Genomic DNA, 21,247 nt, shown 5'->3' with positions numbered 1-21,247 from the left:
TTGGGAAGCCATTGGAGAATTCTGCACACGGGCATGACATGATCTGATTGTATAAGAAAAAATCATTCTGACTGGTTTGGAGAGTATGGATGGTGGAGACGGAGAATACCATTGAGAAATGATTGTAATTGCCTCGGTGAGGGAAGGTGATGACTTGAAAGATGGGGTAGTGGTGAGGGGGTCAGATTTGGCATATGTTTTGAAGGTAGGCCCAATGGGATTTGCAGATAGATTGGATATGGGATGTGAGAAGATGAAAGGAGTCAAGAACAACACCTAGATTTTTTAGCCTGAGCAACTTGGGTAAATGGTGGGAAGGAACAGTTTAGCAGGCAGAGGCGGCAATGAGGGTTGTGTGTGGACAACATGTTTAGCTTCAAGATGCCCGTCATTCGTCAGAGTGGAAATGTCATGTAAGCAGTTGAATCTCGGGTGCTGTGGAGTTGGGAGGTCTGGTCTAGACATTGGGGGTAAACAGTGTATGGAATTTAAAGTCAGCAGAGTGGATGAGATCCCCAGAGAGTATGTGTTAATAGAAAATAAGCATCCTGAAGACTAAACCCTGCAGCTATGCAATGTTTTGGGGTCTGCAGAAGTAAGAGGCACTCAAAAGGAGGTTGGGAGGAAGTAAGCAGTTGGGAGTAGGGGTGGGAGTACTTCAGTGGAAGATATGCAGTGAGGTACGCCTTGGGGAAAGTGTGAAGCTTGAATTTTGTCCTTGGAACCCTCCCTTTTCAGTGGTTTCTTATCTTCTCTGTGGTCCCCTTTCATCTGATTCCTTTCATTTAAACAACAAAAACAACAACAACAACAACAACAACAACAACAACAACAACAACCACTCAGATAACAACTGGTTTAGCTCTCAAAGTATGGCCCCTGATTGTAGCATCAGCACCACCCAGTAGCTTGTTAAGAATGCAAATCGTTGGGCTCAACCCCAGACCTACAAATGAGAAACTCTAAGGGAAACAGCCCAGCAAGCTGTGTGTTAACACTCTTCAGGTGCTTCCGAGGCGTGCTGAAGTTTTAGAACTACTGCTTTCAGGAAAGTAGCTGATAAACTGAATCAATAAATGATAACAAATGAGGCATACACTATTATCTCTCTCTCTCTTTTTAAGAGATAGTGTGTTACTCTGTCACCCAGGCTGGAGTGCAGTGGCATGATCATAGCTCACTGCAGCCTCAAAATGCTGGGTTCAATCAATCTTCCTGCCTCAGCCTCTCATGTAGCTAGGATTACAGATGTGCACCACTATGTCTGGCTAATTGTTTTTTATTTTTTGTAGACATGGGGTCTTGCTATGTTGTCAAGGCTGTTCTTGAACTCCTGGCCTCAAGCAATCCTCCCACTTTGGCCAATGAATGAGCCATCACTCATCCAGCCCTACTATTATCTCTTTCTGGGCCATCGGCTTAAGACAAATAGATTAAAATATGAATACACGAATTTTAAGCATCAGCTATTGGACCACTATTGAGACATCTTCATCATGGCCAGGGAACTTTCTCAAGCCCTATAAATCATAAAAACCGGCTGCTGCTGCCTATTCTGTCTTTGGTAATGGGCTCTGTTGTTAACTATGTATTCTGTGTAGTATTATACAAGTTCTCTGACTTCAAGGATAGAGACAATGAAAATTTTGGTGTTTTAGTGGGCAATCCAAAATCTCTAGCAAATACTCAGAACTTATTTTGTTTAAACACAATTTATCTACCAGGCAATTTAAAATAATGTCTGAATACTGAAGCACAGAATAATACTACTAATAATGGTAGGACATTTGTTGAATTGTGAATTTTTATTCATAAAATAAATCTCAAATTTATTTTAGTCATTTAAATAAGAGAGTTTAATGTATATTTAGCCAAGCATTACAGTAGTAAGGGCTTTAAGGAGATTAGAAATAAATGAATCCAATTAAAGAACATGTCTATGAGATTTGATATGTCATAGGTATGAATGAACTGTTTGCACAGCAACTGTAAAGAAACCATTAATGATTAACTATCTAGAAGAGGTTTAATCAAGAATAAATGTTATAGGATGTATTTTAAAATATTTAAGTTAAGCAAATGAAGATTTGTGCATTTGAAAACATTGCATCATGCCATCATTTTTTGCGGTGTCATTTCCTGGGGAGTTCAGAATCTGAGGCTCTATTTTTCTATAATCTACAGAAATGCCAGTGTCTTTGTGTTGTACAGAAAAGGGGAGAGCTTCCAACCGTGCTGTGAGGTTTGGCCTTATGGGGTCTCCCCACGTGAGATCCTGTGGGGAATTTGGGGACTCTGTGGCCTTGGGTATGGGGTCTAAATTTCCCAGTGTTGTGGAAAATTATTTTATTATTACAGGTATTTTTTTTGTTCCTGGAGTTTGTGTGGAGCTGAAAACAGGAGGTATGCTCCCTTCACCCCTCCACTAGAGGATACTTTTAGGGTTTAGGAATCAGTTTTGCTAAGAACTAGATAGGAAAGCTGTTTCTGTGATAACAGAACCTCAACCAAATATAAGGTGTTCAGTAATGGGATCCTCCATTACTTATCTTTCTTAGGTATTGGAAGACTTTTAAAGGGAACATACACTTGAAAAACATTAGCTTAATAAATGACAGTGAAGGGTCTGGTGAGGGGGATGGACACAGAGGGTGGGGAGGTGGGAAATAATGGAAAAGAGGCAGCCAGAATAACATATGTGTATTTTATTTCCTATTTTTGAAAATAAAAGAATTAATATAAATGTGATTGATATTAATATGATATTAATATTACTTTTTCTTTATATTTGATTCTTTTCTAGAAGTGGGCTACAATTAGGGGTTTAGATTGTGGAAGAAGAGACTGACAATTTTAAATATATGCCTCATTTGAAAGGGCAGCATATTTTGTGTTTATTCAGATCTAACTATTAAAGACCAACACCCTCCTCCAGCCTCCAAGAAAATAAGAAACAGAAAGAATATAAGATCTGTCGAATGTACAACTTCAACCTGAAGGATTCACAAATATATTTAAACTTTAGTAGCTAAATATGGAATGAATTTCTGAGCATAATAAAGTTCCTCAGAACAAGAAATGTGGCCCCACATTAGGGTTTACTTCATTTGAACAATGACAAATGTACCATTTATAAGCCACATGACACTAAATTGTTTTAAGAAACTACATGACAAGACTTTCTTTTTTTTTCAATTATGGTAATAATTTAAATTATATTCTCCTAAGAAGGAAACAGAAAGTCATATAGCTCACATGAAAGGCTTCAGAGACAGATCATTCTATAAGGTAGGAGGGGTGGTAAACAGATCAGAAAGTGAGTGAAACATGCAGGCACTGAGACAGCATGTGGATATTTTAAAATTACAGCTGGTATACCTGAGGAGCTGAACCTTGAGAAAAGAAATTTACTAGTGTTTTCTCTTTTGTAATTTAATATACAGAAAGAAGAAATTGTGGAAATGTAAAGAAAGTTTTAATATGAAATGAAAGTATCTGAAATTTCCCTCAATTAGTGTTTTTTTAAAAAGAAATATTTTGCTGATTATAAAAGTCACACATACTAGAGAAAAAATTAAGGTAATGCAGAGATGTTTAAAGAGAAGATGAAAGACATCTTTAATGCATTTTCAAATACCAACTAAATATTTTAGTTTATTATCTCTCAATATGCATATACAGTACATGTCAAAGAGAGATAATTTTTTACTTTATTGTGGTATATTTTATGTCATTAGAGTCAAAATATTTAATAACTGCATAATATTTTATCACATGGATATATCATAATTTAGTAATTCTATTATTGTTGGTTCTTCTTATTTGATTATTTATAATTAAACTGAAGATATTATGCTGTGATAAACACCCTTGTATATAGTGTGTTTTTTTTTTTTTTTTGAGACAGAGTCTCACTCTGTCCTCCAGGCTGGAGTGCAGTGGTGCAATCTTGGCTCACTGCAATCTCTGCCTCTGGGTTCAAGTGATTCTCCTGCCTCAGCCCCTCGAGTAGCTGGGACTACAGGCATGTGCCACCACGCTGGGCTAATTTTTTGTATTTTTTGTAGAGATGGGGTTTCATCATGTTGGCCAAATTGGTCTCAAACTCCTGACCTCAAGTGATCCACCCGCCTTGGCCTCCCAAAGTGCTGGGATTACAGGTGTGAGCTACCGCGCCCAGCCCTGTATACAGATTCTTGATACTTATTTCTAATTATTTTTATAAGATATATTCCCAGAGGTGGAATTACCATAGTCCCCCCTTATCCACAGTTTTGCTTTCTGTGGTTTCAGTAATATGAGGTCAACTGTAGTCCAACAATAAGTGAGTGCAATACAATCAGATATTTTAAGAAAGAGGGAAAAAGAACATGTTCACATGCAATTACAGCATGTATTATAATTGTTCTATTTTATTACCAATTTTTATTGTTAATCTCTTATTATACCCTATTTTAAAATTAAACTTTATTATAGGTATATAATAAAGTGTGTGTATTTTCCTATACATGCATTTCCTATAATGTAGGTATAGGGTTTGGCACTATCCATGATTTCAGGCACCCACTAGGGGTCTTAGAATGTACTCCCTTGGATAAGGGGGGGGGCCTAGTGTGCTGAATTTAAGGTATGAACATTCTTGAAACTCTTGATAAACACTACCAGTTTACTGTCTTACTAGTAGTATATAAGAATGTCCATTCATTTCACCTTATCTTCATTTGGATTTATTGTCATTTAAAATTTTTTGCTAATTTGAAAGCGAAAAAGGCACCCGTTAGCTGCTTTAATTCATTTTACTCATGAGGTTAAATCTTTAAAAAATGTTTCTCAGCAATTTGTGCATTGTTCATATCTTTTTCTTATTTTTCTATTGCAGATATATTGTATTTATTATTGATTTGCAGAAGTTATTTCTCTGGGCGTCTAAAACACTATCTTTCTAACTCCTTCAATACAACTGTAATAGTCCAAATAAATGGTTGAGGATGAAATTAATTTAAAATTCCAGTTTGGCTAAGTATCACATATGCTGAGCCTGAATTATAATTTCATAAAAATAAGTACCTTTTATTAATGTGAGTAACAGTAAAACATGATTTGCTTTTTTTAAATTTAAGACCTCACAGAACTTCAGAATGATCATTATTAATTATAATCTGAGAATTTAAGAATCTCTCACATAAACTCACTTACTTAGTAGGTATCTCTTTCTCATTTATATAAATATATTTACCAGTATTTGGACTTTTATTCATTTGGATTTGAGATAAGCAAAATTTATTAAAAGATGATTATTTTGTTAATCTCTTGCAAGTGAGCATCTGTTCTATGTGAGATACTGTCTAGACAGTAAATAAAGGCTGTTATAAGAGAAGGAATTTAGAAAGAGGCTATCAAGATATGAAGCCACCACACTGTAAGACAGAACATTAGAAATGCTAGATGAGTGGTTGAGGCAGTGAATGGTATAGGAACTCAGAGGAAGGAGCTGGGAGAAATCACTGTGGCCTGGAGGGGTGAGGAAACAAATTTAGATGTAGTGTGATGGCAGGTCTGGATTTAGCTATATTTCCACTTGTTTCATGGGTTGGTGTGAAGGTATTACACAATCTCTGTTATGAGGCTGACTGACTTTGCCACATCTTATCAACATTTCACAATTTTTTTGCCTTACTTTTTGGCTGTTATTGTTTGCCTGTTGATTACACTCATGTCTTTCCTTCTTGAAATTACAATGTGATAGCAAACTTTGTGTCTGAACCATTCCTTACCCTTGTGATGCCATCCACTCCATAGCATGTTGGATGAAACCTTCAAAGTGGAGAAGAAAGATGGTTTCTAGGCAGAGGCAATGTATGTTTATGTAAAACCAAAGACTTTGGGAAAACTATTAAAATCACCAGATCAAATGGAGAAAACTACAAGGAGCAAACATAAATCCACTTATTAGTATGAGACTATTACATTTCCAAGGGTGCCTTAGCCTAATTTCCCAGCAGATTGTCTTAGTCTGTGAGCCCCTCACAGTATTCCTCCTTGTCAGCTCTCTCTGCTGGGCTCCATAGGAGCTTGAAAATGAAACATAAAGTAGGTCTCTCTGCTGCGGAGGTTTACCCAGTGGCCAGGCGGTAACTCTGCCAGAATATAAAGAAGGTCATGCACTTCGTGTAACAGTGACTCTAGAATCCAATTAAAAAGTTTAGTGTAAGGCGCAGTCATTCCCACCTAATCCGATCACGGTTTAATGCAATCCTCTGCTTATTTCAATCAGCGCCTTTGGAGCCAAATCAATTGTATGTCTTTGTTTCCACGTTTTCCTTGGTAATTTGATCACCTTCAGCTGTTTAAAAAAATAGCTCAATCGGGAAATCTGGCAACCTCTTTTAAGAATTGCCACATAACATAAAGCCAACAAAGAACTCCAGATTGGCCAGCAGACTCCAAATTGACATGACAGAAGCAAAAATAAAGTAATCTAAAATGAAAGTGGAATATGATGGGGTGGAAGAGAAAAGTTCTTGCAAATAATCTTGAATCAACAAGAACTGATAAAATACTGTTGATTGCTTTCTCTGTACACTCATTCAAACTCACTTGAAATTGTAAATAGTTCCACACTTCTTTGTAAATTAGTTTGGCTATTGGTATTATGGAGGCCATTCTCCCAGTTGAAATGATAGAAATAATGTTAATGCATTTCTCTAGAACTGACAATGCCTTTTTGTGGTGAAGACACCTTCTATTGGCTTTCCAAGGGTGTCACACTGAGCTTCCCATGTGGCATGTTGGCATTTGCCTCATGAGTGGTCACGGTGCATTGCTTAAGGGAAGGCTGAGGAAGCCCAATGATACAAAAATGGCCCCATTTTCTCTATTGGAATTTGAGTTATTTCAAATATGTACATGACTATTATAAAGTTTAAAGTAGACTCAGATGGTTAATTCTGCAAATTGAATGATTTCTGACTGCCCATAATGGAATAAGAGGATTACTTTGGTCTGTGCAAATATGGGTGAGATTGACAAGCTGCAATTCCTAGTGATTGCAAATTTCCCATTTCAGACTGCTTTCAGAGCTGAGGCACCTGAAGATGTGTGGAGCTCTCTACAAATCATTGAAGGGAGAAAAAAATGTAACTTTTCCTCAGTAGCCTTTTGAAGGATATGTCAAATGGCATGTGCCACAGTTCCTTTCCATATGCCAATCATGTCTGGGAGAACAGCATGAACTGCCCTTGAGAAAGTTACCTTACGGAGCCCCAAACAGGGTTTGTGTGGCACTTTTCAGGAAAACTTTAGAAGGAGAGCAGTGCTGTCATTCATTTAGAAAAATCAGAGAAGTCAAATTTTTTACCACACTGATTTAAGAGTCTAAGTTCTGTGCAGCTGAGTATCTTATTTTGTTCCACTCCATGAGGAAGCATTAAATACATGATTCTACTGAGCATGCATGTAACTTTGAGGACATATGCGATACCAGAAAGTGCCTCACCAAATGAAAGGAAGAGGGTAGGGCCAGACAATTTGTGTCTGGGTTAGGAGGAAGAAAATGGAGCTCATAATGTGATTCCCATCAGCATCTAGCTCTTAAAGCTATACAAATGAAACGCTCAATTTAATAGAATTCTAAAAGTAAAACAAATGCTTTGTTCTTAGTGAATCTGCCATTCAGATTCACTCTTGGCAGCACATCAACCGTATTTGAAATGGCTTTAAGTGGGTATTTTTTATTGTGCTTTCCATCCTAGCACATCTTTTGAGCTGTTGGAGTTTTGAACAGAGAAGCAGGAAGGCCAAATTCCTCTCAGAGTGACTGTGAGCATAAGGTCCCCATTTGCTGACTTAGCAATAAAGAACTTACCTTAAAAAGTATTCTGGCCATACTGCAATAGATTTTAGAAGCTAAAAAGTAACAGTAAATTTAAATGGTCTAGGTTTGTATTAGTCCATTTTCACACTGCTATTAAAGACATGCCCAAGACTGGGAAAAAAAAGAGGTTTAATTGGACTTACAGTCCCACATGTCTGGGGAGGCCTCAGAATCATGGCGGGAGGTAAAAGGAACTTCTTGCATGGTGGTGGCAAGAGAAAATGAGGAAGAAGCAAAAGCAGAAATCCCTGATCAACCCATCAGATCTCATGAGACTTATTCACTATCACAAGAATAGTATGGGAAAGACTGGCCCCCATGATTCAATTACCTCCCCCTGGGTCCCTCCCACAACACGTGGGAATTCTGGGATATGCAATTCAAGCTGAGATTTGGGTGGGGAAACAGCCAAACCATATCAGGGATAGAAAGGAAAGAAATACAGCAAAAGGTTTTTATAATGAAATGTATTGTAATCACTACCAAAGTGAAACTATTGTTCTGGGGAGAGCAGGTGCCAAAAATTGTCACAGTTTGGAAGGTAGGATATGATACTATTTATTGAGCATTTACTATGTTCTAGGCACTGTGCTATGAGTTTTTCACAGAATATTTCATCTAAACTTCACCAAATCCAAGGCTCGTCATGGTGGCTCACCCCTGTAATCCCAGTACTTTGGGAGGTCAAGGCAGGAGGATCGCTTGAGCCTGGGAGTATGAGACCAACCTGGGCAACACAGAGAGATCTCGTGTCTACCAAAAAAAAAAAAAAAAATCAGTTGAGCATGGTGGTGCATGCCTGTAGTGCCAGCTACTTGGGAGGCTGAGGTGGGAGGATCACTTGAGCTGGGGAGGTTGAGGCTGCAGTGAGCCGAGATTGCACCACTGCACTCCAACTTGGATGAGACAGTGAGACCCTGTCTCAAACAAAACAAAACAGAACAAAATAAAAAAGTTCACCAAATCCATATGAGTTACAAAAAAGAAATTGAGGCCTATACATAGAAGCAGAGGTTAGCTTAAACCACTGATCAATCAACCTGCCATCATGGTCTTCCGTTAAATTTTGGTGGATTATTTTTGTATTTTTGATGTGTACCAAAGCATTGATATTTGTATTAATTTATCAAGAGTATTTGTATAACTCTTCTTATATTTTTTAGTTTTCATGTGAATATGTGAAATTTAAAACCATGTCTTGGTTTTAAATGTTATTTAAACCTATTTAATTTGAAGTATTTCTGTTATTAGAAGCAGTGTAAAAATTTTGCTAAGACTTTTTCAACAGTGAGATGCATACCCTGGGCGGGGGGTGGGAGGGGGGTGGGGTCTGAAAGTGTGCAAGAGAAAAATAAATCCTTGTTTATTCACTGCTTATAGCCATAAAATCCCTGGGCTGAGATGCAGCATTAGGAATGGGTTTACCAAGTTATTTGGCCAAACTTTCATGGGTGCACAATTCTTACTGTCTGTCTAGATCCTGTCAAGCAGGAACTAAATGTCTACTGGACTATTGTCCAATGAACGGAAGTGCATTTGACACAGGAAATGCCCAAGAGTGGAGGCTCTACCTCCTGTTAGAGTCCAGTTAACTTGGCTCACTGATGTCTAATGGCAGGTAGGTCAGAGGACTCACAGCCCATCTGAGTTTTTTCTCATGCAGAAAGGATATTGGGTTGCAAGTTATTAGTGGTCACTGGGGAAAACAATCTTTCTTAGTTTCATCCTTGTTGTCTTCTGCCTCTTCCTTCTATGTGAAATACTGTGCAAATGGCCATTGGAATATAATAAAATATCTCTTAACTCTTGTCCTCTAGGGACTTAGAATCCACTGAGAAAGATAAGACATAATCACTTGAAAAGTAAGGCTAGAGGTGGAAAAGGATAGTTCTTGTTCCTTCCCCACAATACTCAGGAACTGGCCCTGGTACCTTCTTCATGAGGGGTAGGAACTTAGTCATTGTGCTCATTGATGTCTCCCTGCCCCCAGAACAGGGCCGCATACAGAAGAGACACTCAGTAAATACGTATTGAATAAATAGCTTTAGCAGTCAGGAGGGGCTTCATAGAGGCAAGTGGGAGTTAAGAAGAGTTTTACAGGTTAAGAAGAACCAAGAGAGTTTAAAGTCAATTCAGGGACAACTGTTTGGATGAAGCAAGGGGTAGATGAAGGGAAATTTTGAAATATTGTCAGAAAAATAAGTGGGAGCCACATTTTGGAGGATATTGCATTTCTGACAGAGTGCTCAGAGTCTATATGGTCCTTGGAGTTGATTAGAGCTAAAAAGTAGACCAGTGATGGGATCGGACTTCCCAAGCCTGAAAGACAAACTGCAGGTTCACTTTCTAAATTTTTACTGCTTATGTAGAAGAACACTTTTTTTTTAAAGAAAGCTTGCATTGAGTGGATGGATTATTTGATAGTAAGCCATCGTAATTTGCTGATATACATCACTGCCCTGTGTTTGGTGGCAGTGATATTGTTGCAGCTGTTTTAACTGGTTTCTATTCTTACTCACTTAAGAGACTCCTTGTCTGAATTATATTTTGTCCATTTTAAATTGACAAGTAAAAAATGAATATCTGTGATGTACAACATGATGTTTCAATGTATGTATACATTGTGGAAAATCTAAATCAAACTAACATGTGCATTACCTCATATATTCATCATTATGTGTGCGTGTGCGTGTGTGTGTGTGGTGAAAATACTTTAAATCTACTCTATTAGCGATTTTCAAGTACTGAATTATATTTTTGCTTTTGCCTGATCTTGCTATAGAAGAACCAATAGGGACAAAGAAAAGAAGATAAATGAATATTTGCTGATCCATGGAATGTGCCAGTCACTTTTACATATATGATTTTATTAATTTATCAGGATTACAGTGCAGTGGCCTACACCTGTAATCCCAGCACTTTGGGAGGCCAAGGTGGGTGGATCACCTGAGGTCAGAAGTTCGAGACCGCCTGGCCAACATGGCAAACCCCTGTCTCTACTAAAAATACAAAAATTAGCCAGGTGTTGTGGTGGCTGCCAGTAATCCTAGCTACTCGGGAGGCTGAGGCAAGAAAATCGCTTGAACCCAAGAGATGGATTCTGCAGTGAACTGAGATCATGCCACTGCACTCCAGCCTGGGTGACAGAGTGAGACACTTGTCTTAAAAAAAAAAATTATCAGGTTTTATACGCTTCTCAATCCAAAGACTATTAAAAATGCATGTAAAAAAATTTAAAAGGCAAACTCATTAGAGAATCAGAGAAAGTGAAAAATAAGAAAAATAAAAGAAGCCAGTGGAGTTTGTTGCACAAAGTGCATGCCGTGAGGATTTTGTACACTTGCTAGAAGTGATTATAAATCAGACTCAGGGCTTGGGGACTTTTGATTTTAGTGCAAAGAGGGGAACGTGAGGAGCTGTATGATTCACAGTGTTCAAGAGATCAAAATAAATCAATTACCCAGGGGCAGCCCAGCGAGTTCTGGTACCTGAGAGAAAATTCTCCCATGAGTCTTCATAAAGAAGACTCTCTAAAATATTTTATTTTGGCTGCCAGTGGAAAGGGTTAATATCCTCTTATGAAAACTGAGGAGTCCGATGAGATTCGCTGCTGTCTAGAAGCCAGTAGAGGTTGTATCTATGGGCAGGCCAAGGCTGTCATCTTTAGCCTCTAGATATCTCAAGTATACCTTTGCAATGAGCTTCCTAAGATAAGCTTCATACCACAGTCTGCAGTTATTATGTATGTTTATTTGTTTACTGTTTCTTCTCCCCAGTATATTATAATCCACACAAGGGCAGTGTTTATAGGTATCTTATTTATTCTTACATTCCCCCTGTAGCACAAAGTCTGGTGTATATTAGGAACTCAATAAATATTTATTGAATAAAGGAAGGAATGGAAAGAACGGTGGTAAAATGTACCTAAAGTAACTGAACTAACCTGTTGAGAGGAATTTTTAACTATTTATAATCCTGCTTAAACTAGTTAGCTAACTTTAAAAATGCTTTGAATGTTTACCAGAATGATTGATCCTAGAATAGCTGAAAGTAGACATTCTCCTTATATTGGTGGTAGACATGCTACCAATAATCTGGTAGCATCAGATAACCACCCCACATAAGAAACCTGCAGAGTAGGTTGTTTAATTCATATCTCATCAAAGAGCTCACAGAAGTGCAGAGAATTTGAATTATGTGTTTATTTTCCACTTAATGAAAAAAATGAAAAATACATTATTATCAGCACACTAGTTAAATGTTAGGCCTTGCTAGAATAATCCAGGTACTTGTGGAAGCTAGTTATAGGGCTAACTTTTGCTTGCCTTCTTTTCAAATTCGGATTACTATCATTCCTGATAAGAGTATGCATGAATCCATTTCCTATGGTGGCTGATTAAGGGCTTTGTCCTCCCACCCTGCAGAGACACAGAATACAAAGGGCTGCAGCTCTCCCTGGATCAGATCTCAGCCTCCAAACCAGCCTTCTCCTATACCAGCAGCTCCACCCCCACCATGACTGACAACAGAAAGGGGGCCAAATCCCGGCTCTCCAGCTCAAAGTCAAAATCCAGGACTTCCCCATACCCTCAGGTAAGTGCATTGCTGTTTTGCAACTTTCTTTTTTTGGCGACATGGTTTGAACTTGAAGTTGAGAAAGTATTAAAACTGTTTGGAATGAATTATCTAGTTTTAATAACTAAAACTTTTATAAATCTGGAAGGTTCTCTAAACTATCTGCCTCCTTTTAAATTAACTGCTAGTAAAAATTTGAAATAATTTTGTGGTTTACTGCATTAATATAAAGGTCATGAGAGTCTGGTTGTTGTCAGAACTATAACTTCTTTGTGATTTTGAGGAGATTGATCCTGAATTTCCCTCCCACCCAGTGAGTGACCAGAATGATGTAGCCAGCATAACAAAATACAGGAAACAAGAGCTCGATGTAGAAAAATGCATCTTGGGACAGGAACTAAAGAAGAAGAAAATTAAGAGGGGGAGGCAAAGGATCAAGGATGCATGTTCCCATGCAATTTGAACACAGACTGGCTATTTACTAGAAGGAATGAAATAAAGAGGGTCTTCCAGATGGCAGGAATGGTAGGAAAAGCAAATTCTGCTCATCTTTGCAAGGTAGAGAGAAGATGAGACCCAAGAAGTATTCCAGAAACACTGCAAGGTACAAATAGGATTCCTGGTTCTTGGAAGAAAAAAAAATTATTTTTCTGTTCAGTCACAGACATATAAACTAGACTGTGTCAAGGTGTGTACACAGCTCTCCTGGCCTGAAGGAAGTAGGACAGGACTGAGAATTACCCACTCCCAATATCCTGTGGCCACCTCACCTCCAATCTTCTCTTTTAATAGCATCATGTCAAACCTCCTGCAGTTCACTAGAGTAGCTCAGCAAATGCTTCCTGGGCTAGTATAAAACCAAACTGGAGGCTGGGCATGGTGACTCGTGCCTGTAATCCCAGCACTTTGGGAGGTCGAGGTGGGGGATCACTTGAGGTCAGGAGTTCAAGACCAGCCTGGCCAACATGGTGAAACCCTGTCTCTGCTAAAAATACAAAAATTAGCCAGGTGTGGTGGCATGTGCCTGTAGTCCCAGCTACTCAGGAGGCTGAGACTGGAGAATGGCTTGAACCTGGGCGACAGAGGTTGCAGTGAGCCAAGATCGCACCATTGCACTCCAGGCTGGGCAACAGTGAGACTCTATCTCAAAAAAACAAAAACAAAAACAAAAACAAACTGGTTTCTGAGTCACTTATTCATCAAGGTGGCCTTTGTCATTTATTTTTAAATATATTTTGTAAGTAAAAATGACAATCCAGTAGGTATAGAAACTATTGTTTTCCTATTTGTCAGAGTTATGTTATTCTGTTGATATCTGTAAGTGTATACTATTTGAGAAAATGTTGTTCACTGAACCAGTGGTCACTAAGAGGCTACTATTTGCTAGATTATTTTAGTGGCTTGGTGTATGAAGATGAGCACAACATGGTCTCTGCCTCTAAGAGACTTATGTCACATGGTCTTCCACAGAAGATCAGGTTTCTTTACTCTGGCAAAAGAAAGGAGAGTAGATGTGTGATGCCCAGATGTTTTTCAGTGTACAACTTCCATTATAAGTACTGAGCACTTAACTTAGAAAATATATATTTTAGTCAAAGTCACTGCAGAGAAGAAGCTGCTTCTTCTTCTTCTTTTTTTTTCTTTTTTGAGATGGAGTCTCACACTGTTGCCCAGGCTGGAGTGCAGTGGTGCAATCTCGGCTCACCACAACCTCTGCCTCCTGGGTTCAAGCGATTCTCCTGCCTTAGCTTCCTGAGTAGCTGGGATTACAGGTGCTGCCACCACGCCCGTCTAATTTTTGTATTTTTAGTAGAGATGGGGTTTCACCATGCTGGCCAGGCTGGTCTTGAATTCCCGACCTTAGGCAATCTGCTCGCCTCAGCCTCCCAAAGTCTGGGATTACAGACGTGAGCCACCATGCCTGGCCAGGAGCTGCTTCTTTTTATGGAACATCTAATGAGAAGCTTTTCTTATTGCTATCTTGTACCTTGGCAAGAGAGTTTTATGGTTTATTTTTACTGCTTGGAAAGATGGATTATGGCTTTGGGTAGTTCTCTCCTTTAATGTATAGATGTGTTGGACACATAGTTGAAAGAAGAATTTAAATTAGGAGGTACTAAGTAGAAGGAGTTTGTCTATTGTTATATAGAAATTAAGCCACAAAAATAAAATCTCCCTATTGGACCCCCAAATCCTCACTGTCTAGTCTTTGTTTTCTTTCATACTCAGCTCTTAACATCTAACATTTCTATTAGTTCACTCTAACAGGATGCTAAATGTTATAACTACCATTAGACTACCCCTTCCATGTGGTGAGGGTGGGCAGAAAGGAGTTAACTGGAAAGTTATACACGTTCTATGATTTAAAGAAAAGGAACACAGATGAGTAGAAAGTAGAAAATTTTCTTTTTTAATTTTTTATTTTATTTATTTATTTGTTTATTTATTTATTTATTTATTTATGGAGACAGGGTCTCAGTCTGCTGCCCAGGCTGGAGTGCAGTGGCAAGATCCTAGCTCACTGCAGCCTCAAACTCCTAGGCTCAAGCAATACTTCCCTGTAGTATCAGCTTTCTAAGTAGCTGGTACTACAGGCACACAACAATGTGCCCCATTAATTTTTAAATTTTTTTTTTATTTTTTGTAGACATGGGAGTCTCACTTTGTTGCCCAGGCTGGTCTTGAACTCCTGGCTTCAAGCCATCCTCCTGCGTCAGCCTCCCAAGTGCCCATTTTTCATTTTTTCTCTCCAAAATTGTTCTTTCTTCTAGAAATGTTCTATGAAATGTACATGCACACACATATGTCCACATAAGATTTATCTTGAAGTTTGTGTATTTGTTATTGTGGTTAATGCTTATATAAACTAGTCCTTAGAATTTCAACCACATGTCTCATTTGAAATTGCACAGTCGTAAATTAAGTTTACTTAACATTTATGTGCCTAGTTAAAGTTATTCTTTAATTGTGTTTAGATAATCATGGTGCTAAATCAATCATTGATGAGTTCCTACTGCATGGGTTGTTGATAACCTAGGGATCAGAAATGGAACACCAAGCTATCCTTGGTGATATAGACAGACAAGTGAGCAGGCATTTACAGTGAATTATCATAGGCTGAGAGTTTCCTCTGGGGCACACTGGAAAAGCATGTTGTCCAGGGCAAACTCATCACCGTTTCTGTTGGAAGAAGAAACTTAGAAGTCCTCCATTTTGGATTCTAAATTCTCAAATTTTTTTTTAAATTAGCTTCTCAAAAATCTTATCTGGTCCAAATTGTTTGTATATTGTTAAGGAATAATTCACTTTTAATTTTCACGCATAATTGCTATTATGTGTTTTTGACTTAACAGACACTAGCTGAATACCTGCATTAAAAAGATACTTCTCTGGCCATCAAAATAGTTGGGAGCTAGGGGTTGGATTAAAAAGTGCTAGACTATAAGGAAGTGGTAAAAGAAATATCCTTAAGTTTTGCAGTACAGATGAAGTCATAAATTATATACTAGAATAACTATTGTCTAGGAGATGGTGTATACAAAGGACATTGCTGGTGGTGTAAGCAATATGGACTCTGGCCTAGCTGAGGAAAGTGCTGTGAAAGACCTGGCGTCGAGGGTAGAACTCAGGTATATGGGCATAAGGGAGAGGAGAGGGGACTTCAGGAAGCCTAAGATTATGAGGAAATGCAGGAATAAATTGTTAATGTGATTGGGTCTGGAGGTGGAGTGGAGGAGGGTTGGTGTCTTTTAATGAGAGCAAAGAAGAAGTGGTATGTTTGGAAACATAGATTGGTACCAACTATATGCTAGGCCAAAGAGTTTAGAGTTTGTTTTTTTTGAGAACTAGTAAAGGTTTTGAACAGGAAATGAGAGGATTAATGTGATTGAAGCAAGGAAAACTATTTAGGGGACAAATTTTAATAGTCTGGCATGAGTCTATGAAGATCTAAACTAAAGTTCTCTCCTGAAATAAAAGGGACTGTAGAGGAAGAATGGATAGAATGTTTTATCTCTTGTTGCTTGTATCTTTTCTTGTCATAAATATATTCTGATCATTATGGATTTAGTTGGAAATTATACTTTTAAAGCTTACTTTTAGTAGTTATTGACACACATATCAGATTCTCCTTTCTGTGTTAATAGCTGCAAAATAAATTCCTTTTTAGTGACTAAATGATAAAGCTTTTAATTGTATTTAATTTTAAATATTTCTGTCCATTTTTTCAAAAATAAGGTGACAGTCTTTTTTGTTATCTACATATTTACATATTTTTGGCATGCAAATCCTCATCAAAATTTTCAAGAGGCGGTTTCCAGAGCAAAAGCAAAATTGGACTCATAGGGTAATGTCTTGTGCCTCTTTAGCTACTTACATAAATGGTGGTTTAATGATTCTATCACTATTATTCATTAGGCTTTTTGCTTTAATATGTATTAGGCATATCTAGATTTCTAACAGATACCTAACAAATGTCTGACAGTAACACTGCTTTTTGGAATTATTTAGGCACCCTTATACTAATATGCAAGACATGCACAAATTGTAATTTGCTACCACTGTAAGAATTAAAGAAAGAGGAGAGAAACATGAAGGGTGGCTCTCCAGTCAACAAGGACAGGTTTATTTTAGAAAATGAACCTGAGAGGGACTTCTGGCTGAGTTAGGTCAGAGCCACACTGTCTTACAGACTAAGAGTTTTTAAGGATTCAGGGTGAGAGAGTTTATTAGGGGATTGGACTGCTTCTGTGTCTCTTTGTTGTGCTTATCTGGGAGGGAGAGTTGTATGTCTGTTCCCATACATCTTCACACAGCTGCAGGCATCCCCCTGAGTCTGCTTTTAGCTTCCCTATCTTAGTGAACCTGAAGGAAAAGGAATGTGCTTATTAAGGCGCCCTGTTTTACTGGGGCCCATTGTATGAGGGTAAAGTTTGGCAGTTACCCAAGAGACTTTCCCACCACCTCCCTCTGTGCCCAAGCTGTCTTATCTGTATTTTACTGTCTGCTCTTTCTGGCTCCTTGTAGTTAGAAGGAAAGTGATTTCCTTGAAATGCATAAGGCTAGAAAAGGAGCTGGAACTTAAAGTGGCGGTGTTTGTCCGAGATGATGGTGCTCCTGCTCTGTCAACCACCACTCAGTTTGTCCGCATTAATAGATGAAACTTTAGGTCCCTTTCTGGTATGAGATACCCTTAGGAATGATTTTAGACTTGATTATATTATGGCCACTTAATGAATGACTCAGTTACAAAGGTATTACTTGGGACAGAAGAGGTCAAAATAAAATTGTTTTGAATGGTTTTCGAAAAATTGTAAGAAATATTACAGTTAATTTCCAAAGATTCTGCCCATAGCTACTGTGCTGCTGTATGGTGGCAATCTTACCATTATGACAGTTGTATTTTATTATTATGACATTTGTTATGCTTATGAAAATAGCAATGTATTTTTCATAGTTCTGCTGAATTAGAAAAACTGAGTTTATAGAATTTATTTCAAAGACTTTATCTGCTAGAAATTGCTGCAATATTTTCTGTCTATTTTAATAAAACTAGTTATAGCTACATTAACACCAGTTGGATGTTATCTTGCCATGGTTTCGTCATGTCAATTGTGAATAAATTGCCTCCTCATTCCAGAGTTTCCTTTTAAACTTCTCACTGGCATGTTTGTAGTTACATTTATTACAGAAAGTGCGTGCCATCTTGTTTTATTGTGTCATCCTGCCCTCCTCTTGCCTTTTCCCTAGTCAGTAATAACCAATACACTATATAATTCAGTAGTAACAGTGCCTACAGAAGACTGTATGCTTCTGAAATCTGAAAGTATTTAATCACTTGCTACAGATACACTGTAACACTTGCAGATTTTATTCCACATCTGTTACCTTAAATAATCCCACAGAACCCTCTTAATTTTCATTGCCAGCAATCTGGCTTCCTTTTGGTGAAGGTAGAAACTCTTCCTTTGCAAAGGTTTTCTCTGGTCTCAAAAATATACCAGTGACTACTATGCTGAGAGACTGACTTTTTAAGTCACAGATATCAGAAGGGTCAATAATTTCTTAAGCATAGTTATCCCTTTATACATAGCACTTCTATTGGTATAGCTATTCCTTCATTTCATGTTTTATATGTAACACCCAAATGTGTAATCCTTGACCATTAACAACAAAAATTTTTAATGCATTTTGCCAGAAAAATTTAGGTTATCTTCCTAGAAAGTCTTATATTAGATAGGTTTATTTGTATTTCCTGTCCATGGATAAATTTGAGATTAGTCTTCCTCTCCTGTTGAAATTTTAGGAGATTATTAGAGTAGACCTTTATAATCTTTTTAGATGGTTTTCATAAATGAATCTCAGATTATTATTTTAGAAAACATTTTACTCAGTGGGGTGAGGCCTCTGTAGTTTGGTTTTTACTAACTCTTGCATTTAGTTAAATACTATGATGTGCAATAAAGTAATATAGGTGAATTCTTAAGCGACTAGGGTCTAGTTGGGGAGGCAAAGCTAACCTGTTAGAGAGGAATTATAAGATGTCGTTGGTCATAGGGCCTCAAGGCCACAATTTCTGCCCTTTTATTCTCTTGGCATATGACTGAGGCGAGGGGCAGACAGTGGTGTCCAGGGACTGTTGGCTTCTGCCCATCCATCCCTTTTTACAAACAGGGTTTCTCCATGATTGCTTTATGAAATCACATTCTGTTCATACTATTCTCCATTAATTAACTTCCTTATAACCCCAAATGTATTTGTCACTATCCTGTTTTTCTATCCTGGGTCTCAGGAGGAACCAGGGTGCCTTATTTCAAATAGGTTATAGTGAAGTCTGCTATGAAGGACGCACAATCTTGCTGAGTGAATATGCATGGTAAAGCAGCATAGAGAAAGGGAACATTTTAGGAGACAGTGTGCAGAAGGGTAAAGAGGTGGAAGGGAACTAACAGTAGGGATAGGCAAAAGTGGTTGTTTCCAATGCAGTTTATCTAAGCCATTTTAGAGAACTTATTTGGCCTTCACCTTGCTTTGGAGCACAACAGTATAAAATAGATATTTATGGTAGATAAAGTAGGTACATGGAATCAGATATAGGATTGTATACCTTTTTGTTTGTTTACTTAAGTGGGTATGTATCTTAGGTATAATATTTTATTGATGTTTACTATCATAACATCATAATACACACTGATACATGGCATTTAGAATGCATTCCTAATAGTGAGAATTTAAAGATGACAAATCTCACAAAAATTAAGTAAATGGATGGCTAGATTTAGTCACATTAGTTTTCTAAGTAAGGCAGCAGGAATTATTGAATAAGAAAAGACCAATAAGAAGAAAAAATGAGAAAAAGTGGCATAAATGAGGAAGGTGAAATTAGACCTAGCAACAACGACATGCTAAAAGGAAGAAACTATGGGGCAGTAAAGATAAGATTCATGAGGATAGGAGATGTTGCCCATGGTAACCAGATTGCCTTGGCCACCTAGAGGTCCTAACAGATATTGAGTGAGTGCATGAGTGAATGGATGGATGATTCCCACCAAGGTGATGGGGTAGATGGAGAAAGAAGCAGGAGAGTGATGAGAAGTGTTAAGTCCTGAGGATACCATCCTCACCCCACAGAGCTTATACATTCAGTGGGGAAGATTAAAATGTAAACATCATTAAAACACGTGTAGTATGTAATGAGATAAAGGAACGTGGTGGTGTCAGTGTGGTATCTGTGGTGGTGGTGGTATGTGTTGGGAGTTGACCTGCCCTTCCAGCAATGATCTGGAGGCAGGAGTTGGGAGCAGATAGTGAGAGAACCAATAGCCCCTAGGCTTAGAGAGCTCACATGTTAAGGGGAGTTATCAGCAGGATTGGGTTTATCCCTGTTTACAAGATTTGCAGAGGGGCTGCAAGATGACAGTTAATAAACTCCTGGTGCAGCTTGGGTGCCCCTTCAAGGACCAGACTCATGATCACTCTTGACACCCAGCTGTGACTTTCCTTCCTTCCGTCCGTCCGTCCTTCCTTCCTTCCTTCCCTCTCTCTCTTTCTCCCTTTCTTTCTTTCTTTCTTTCTTTCTTTCTTTCTTTCTTTCTTTCTTTCTTTCTTTCTTTCTTTCTCTCTTTCTTTCTTTCTTTCTTTCTATCTTTCTTTCTCTCTCTCTCTCTCTCTCTCTTTTCTTCCTTCCTTCCTTCCTTCCTTCCTTCCTTCCTTCCTTCCTTCCTTCCTTCCTTCCTTCTTTCTTTCTTTCTTTCTTTCTTTCTTTCTTTCTTTCTTTCTTTCTTTCTTTCTTTCTTTCTTTCTTTCTTTCTTTCTTGAGTCTTGCTCTGTCACCCAGCCTCGAGTACAGTGGCACTGTCTCGGCTCACTGTAAACTCTGCCTCCCGGGTTCAAGCAATTCTCCTGCCTCAGTCTCCCTAGTATCTGAGATTACAGGCGCCCACCACCACGGCTGGCTAATTTTTGTATTTTTAGTAGAGACGGGGTTTCGCCATGTTAGCCAGGCTGGTCTTGAACTCATGACCTCAGGTGATCCACCCGCTTCGGCCTCCCAAAGTGCTGGGATAAAAGGCGCAAGCTACCATGCCCAGCCCAAGATGTGATTTTCTATGCTTTCACCCATTTGATCTTCTTTCCCCCATTGCCTGTGTCCTGGGAGGTCCCTCAGCCTGGATGATTGTAACAGCATCTTAATTTTCTCCCTGTTTTGGAAAATTTTCCTCCCCAGTCTGCCGTGTCTCCCAGACCATGATCAGAGACCACTGATCATGTTAGTGCTTGGAGACCCACCACTGCCCTAGC

The 21,247-nt window shown here is 38.4% G+C and overlaps 1 protein-coding gene across 1 annotated transcript in view; it reads left to right on the top strand.

The window, feature by feature from the left end:
• Nucleotides 1-21,247, top strand: part of SIM1 (SIM bHLH transcription factor 1) — a 79,231-nt gene that overhangs the window by 32,051 nt on the left and 25,933 nt on the right. Inside the window, exon 10 of the mRNA XM_063707792.1 lies at nt 12,298-12,466. Within this exon, the coding sequence (XP_063563862.1) occupies nt 12,298-12,466 (169 nt within the window). The remainder of the gene's footprint in view (nt 1-12,297; nt 12,467-21,247) is intronic.

Source organism: Gorilla gorilla, chromosome 5, assembly GCF_029281585.2.
Source record: "Gorilla gorilla gorilla isolate KB3781 chromosome 5, NHGRI_mGorGor1-v2.1_pri, whole genome shotgun sequence".
Lineage (NCBI taxonomy): Eukaryota > Metazoa > Chordata > Mammalia > Primates > Hominidae > Gorilla > Gorilla gorilla.
This window is presented reverse-complemented; position numbering and strand designations above follow the sequence as displayed.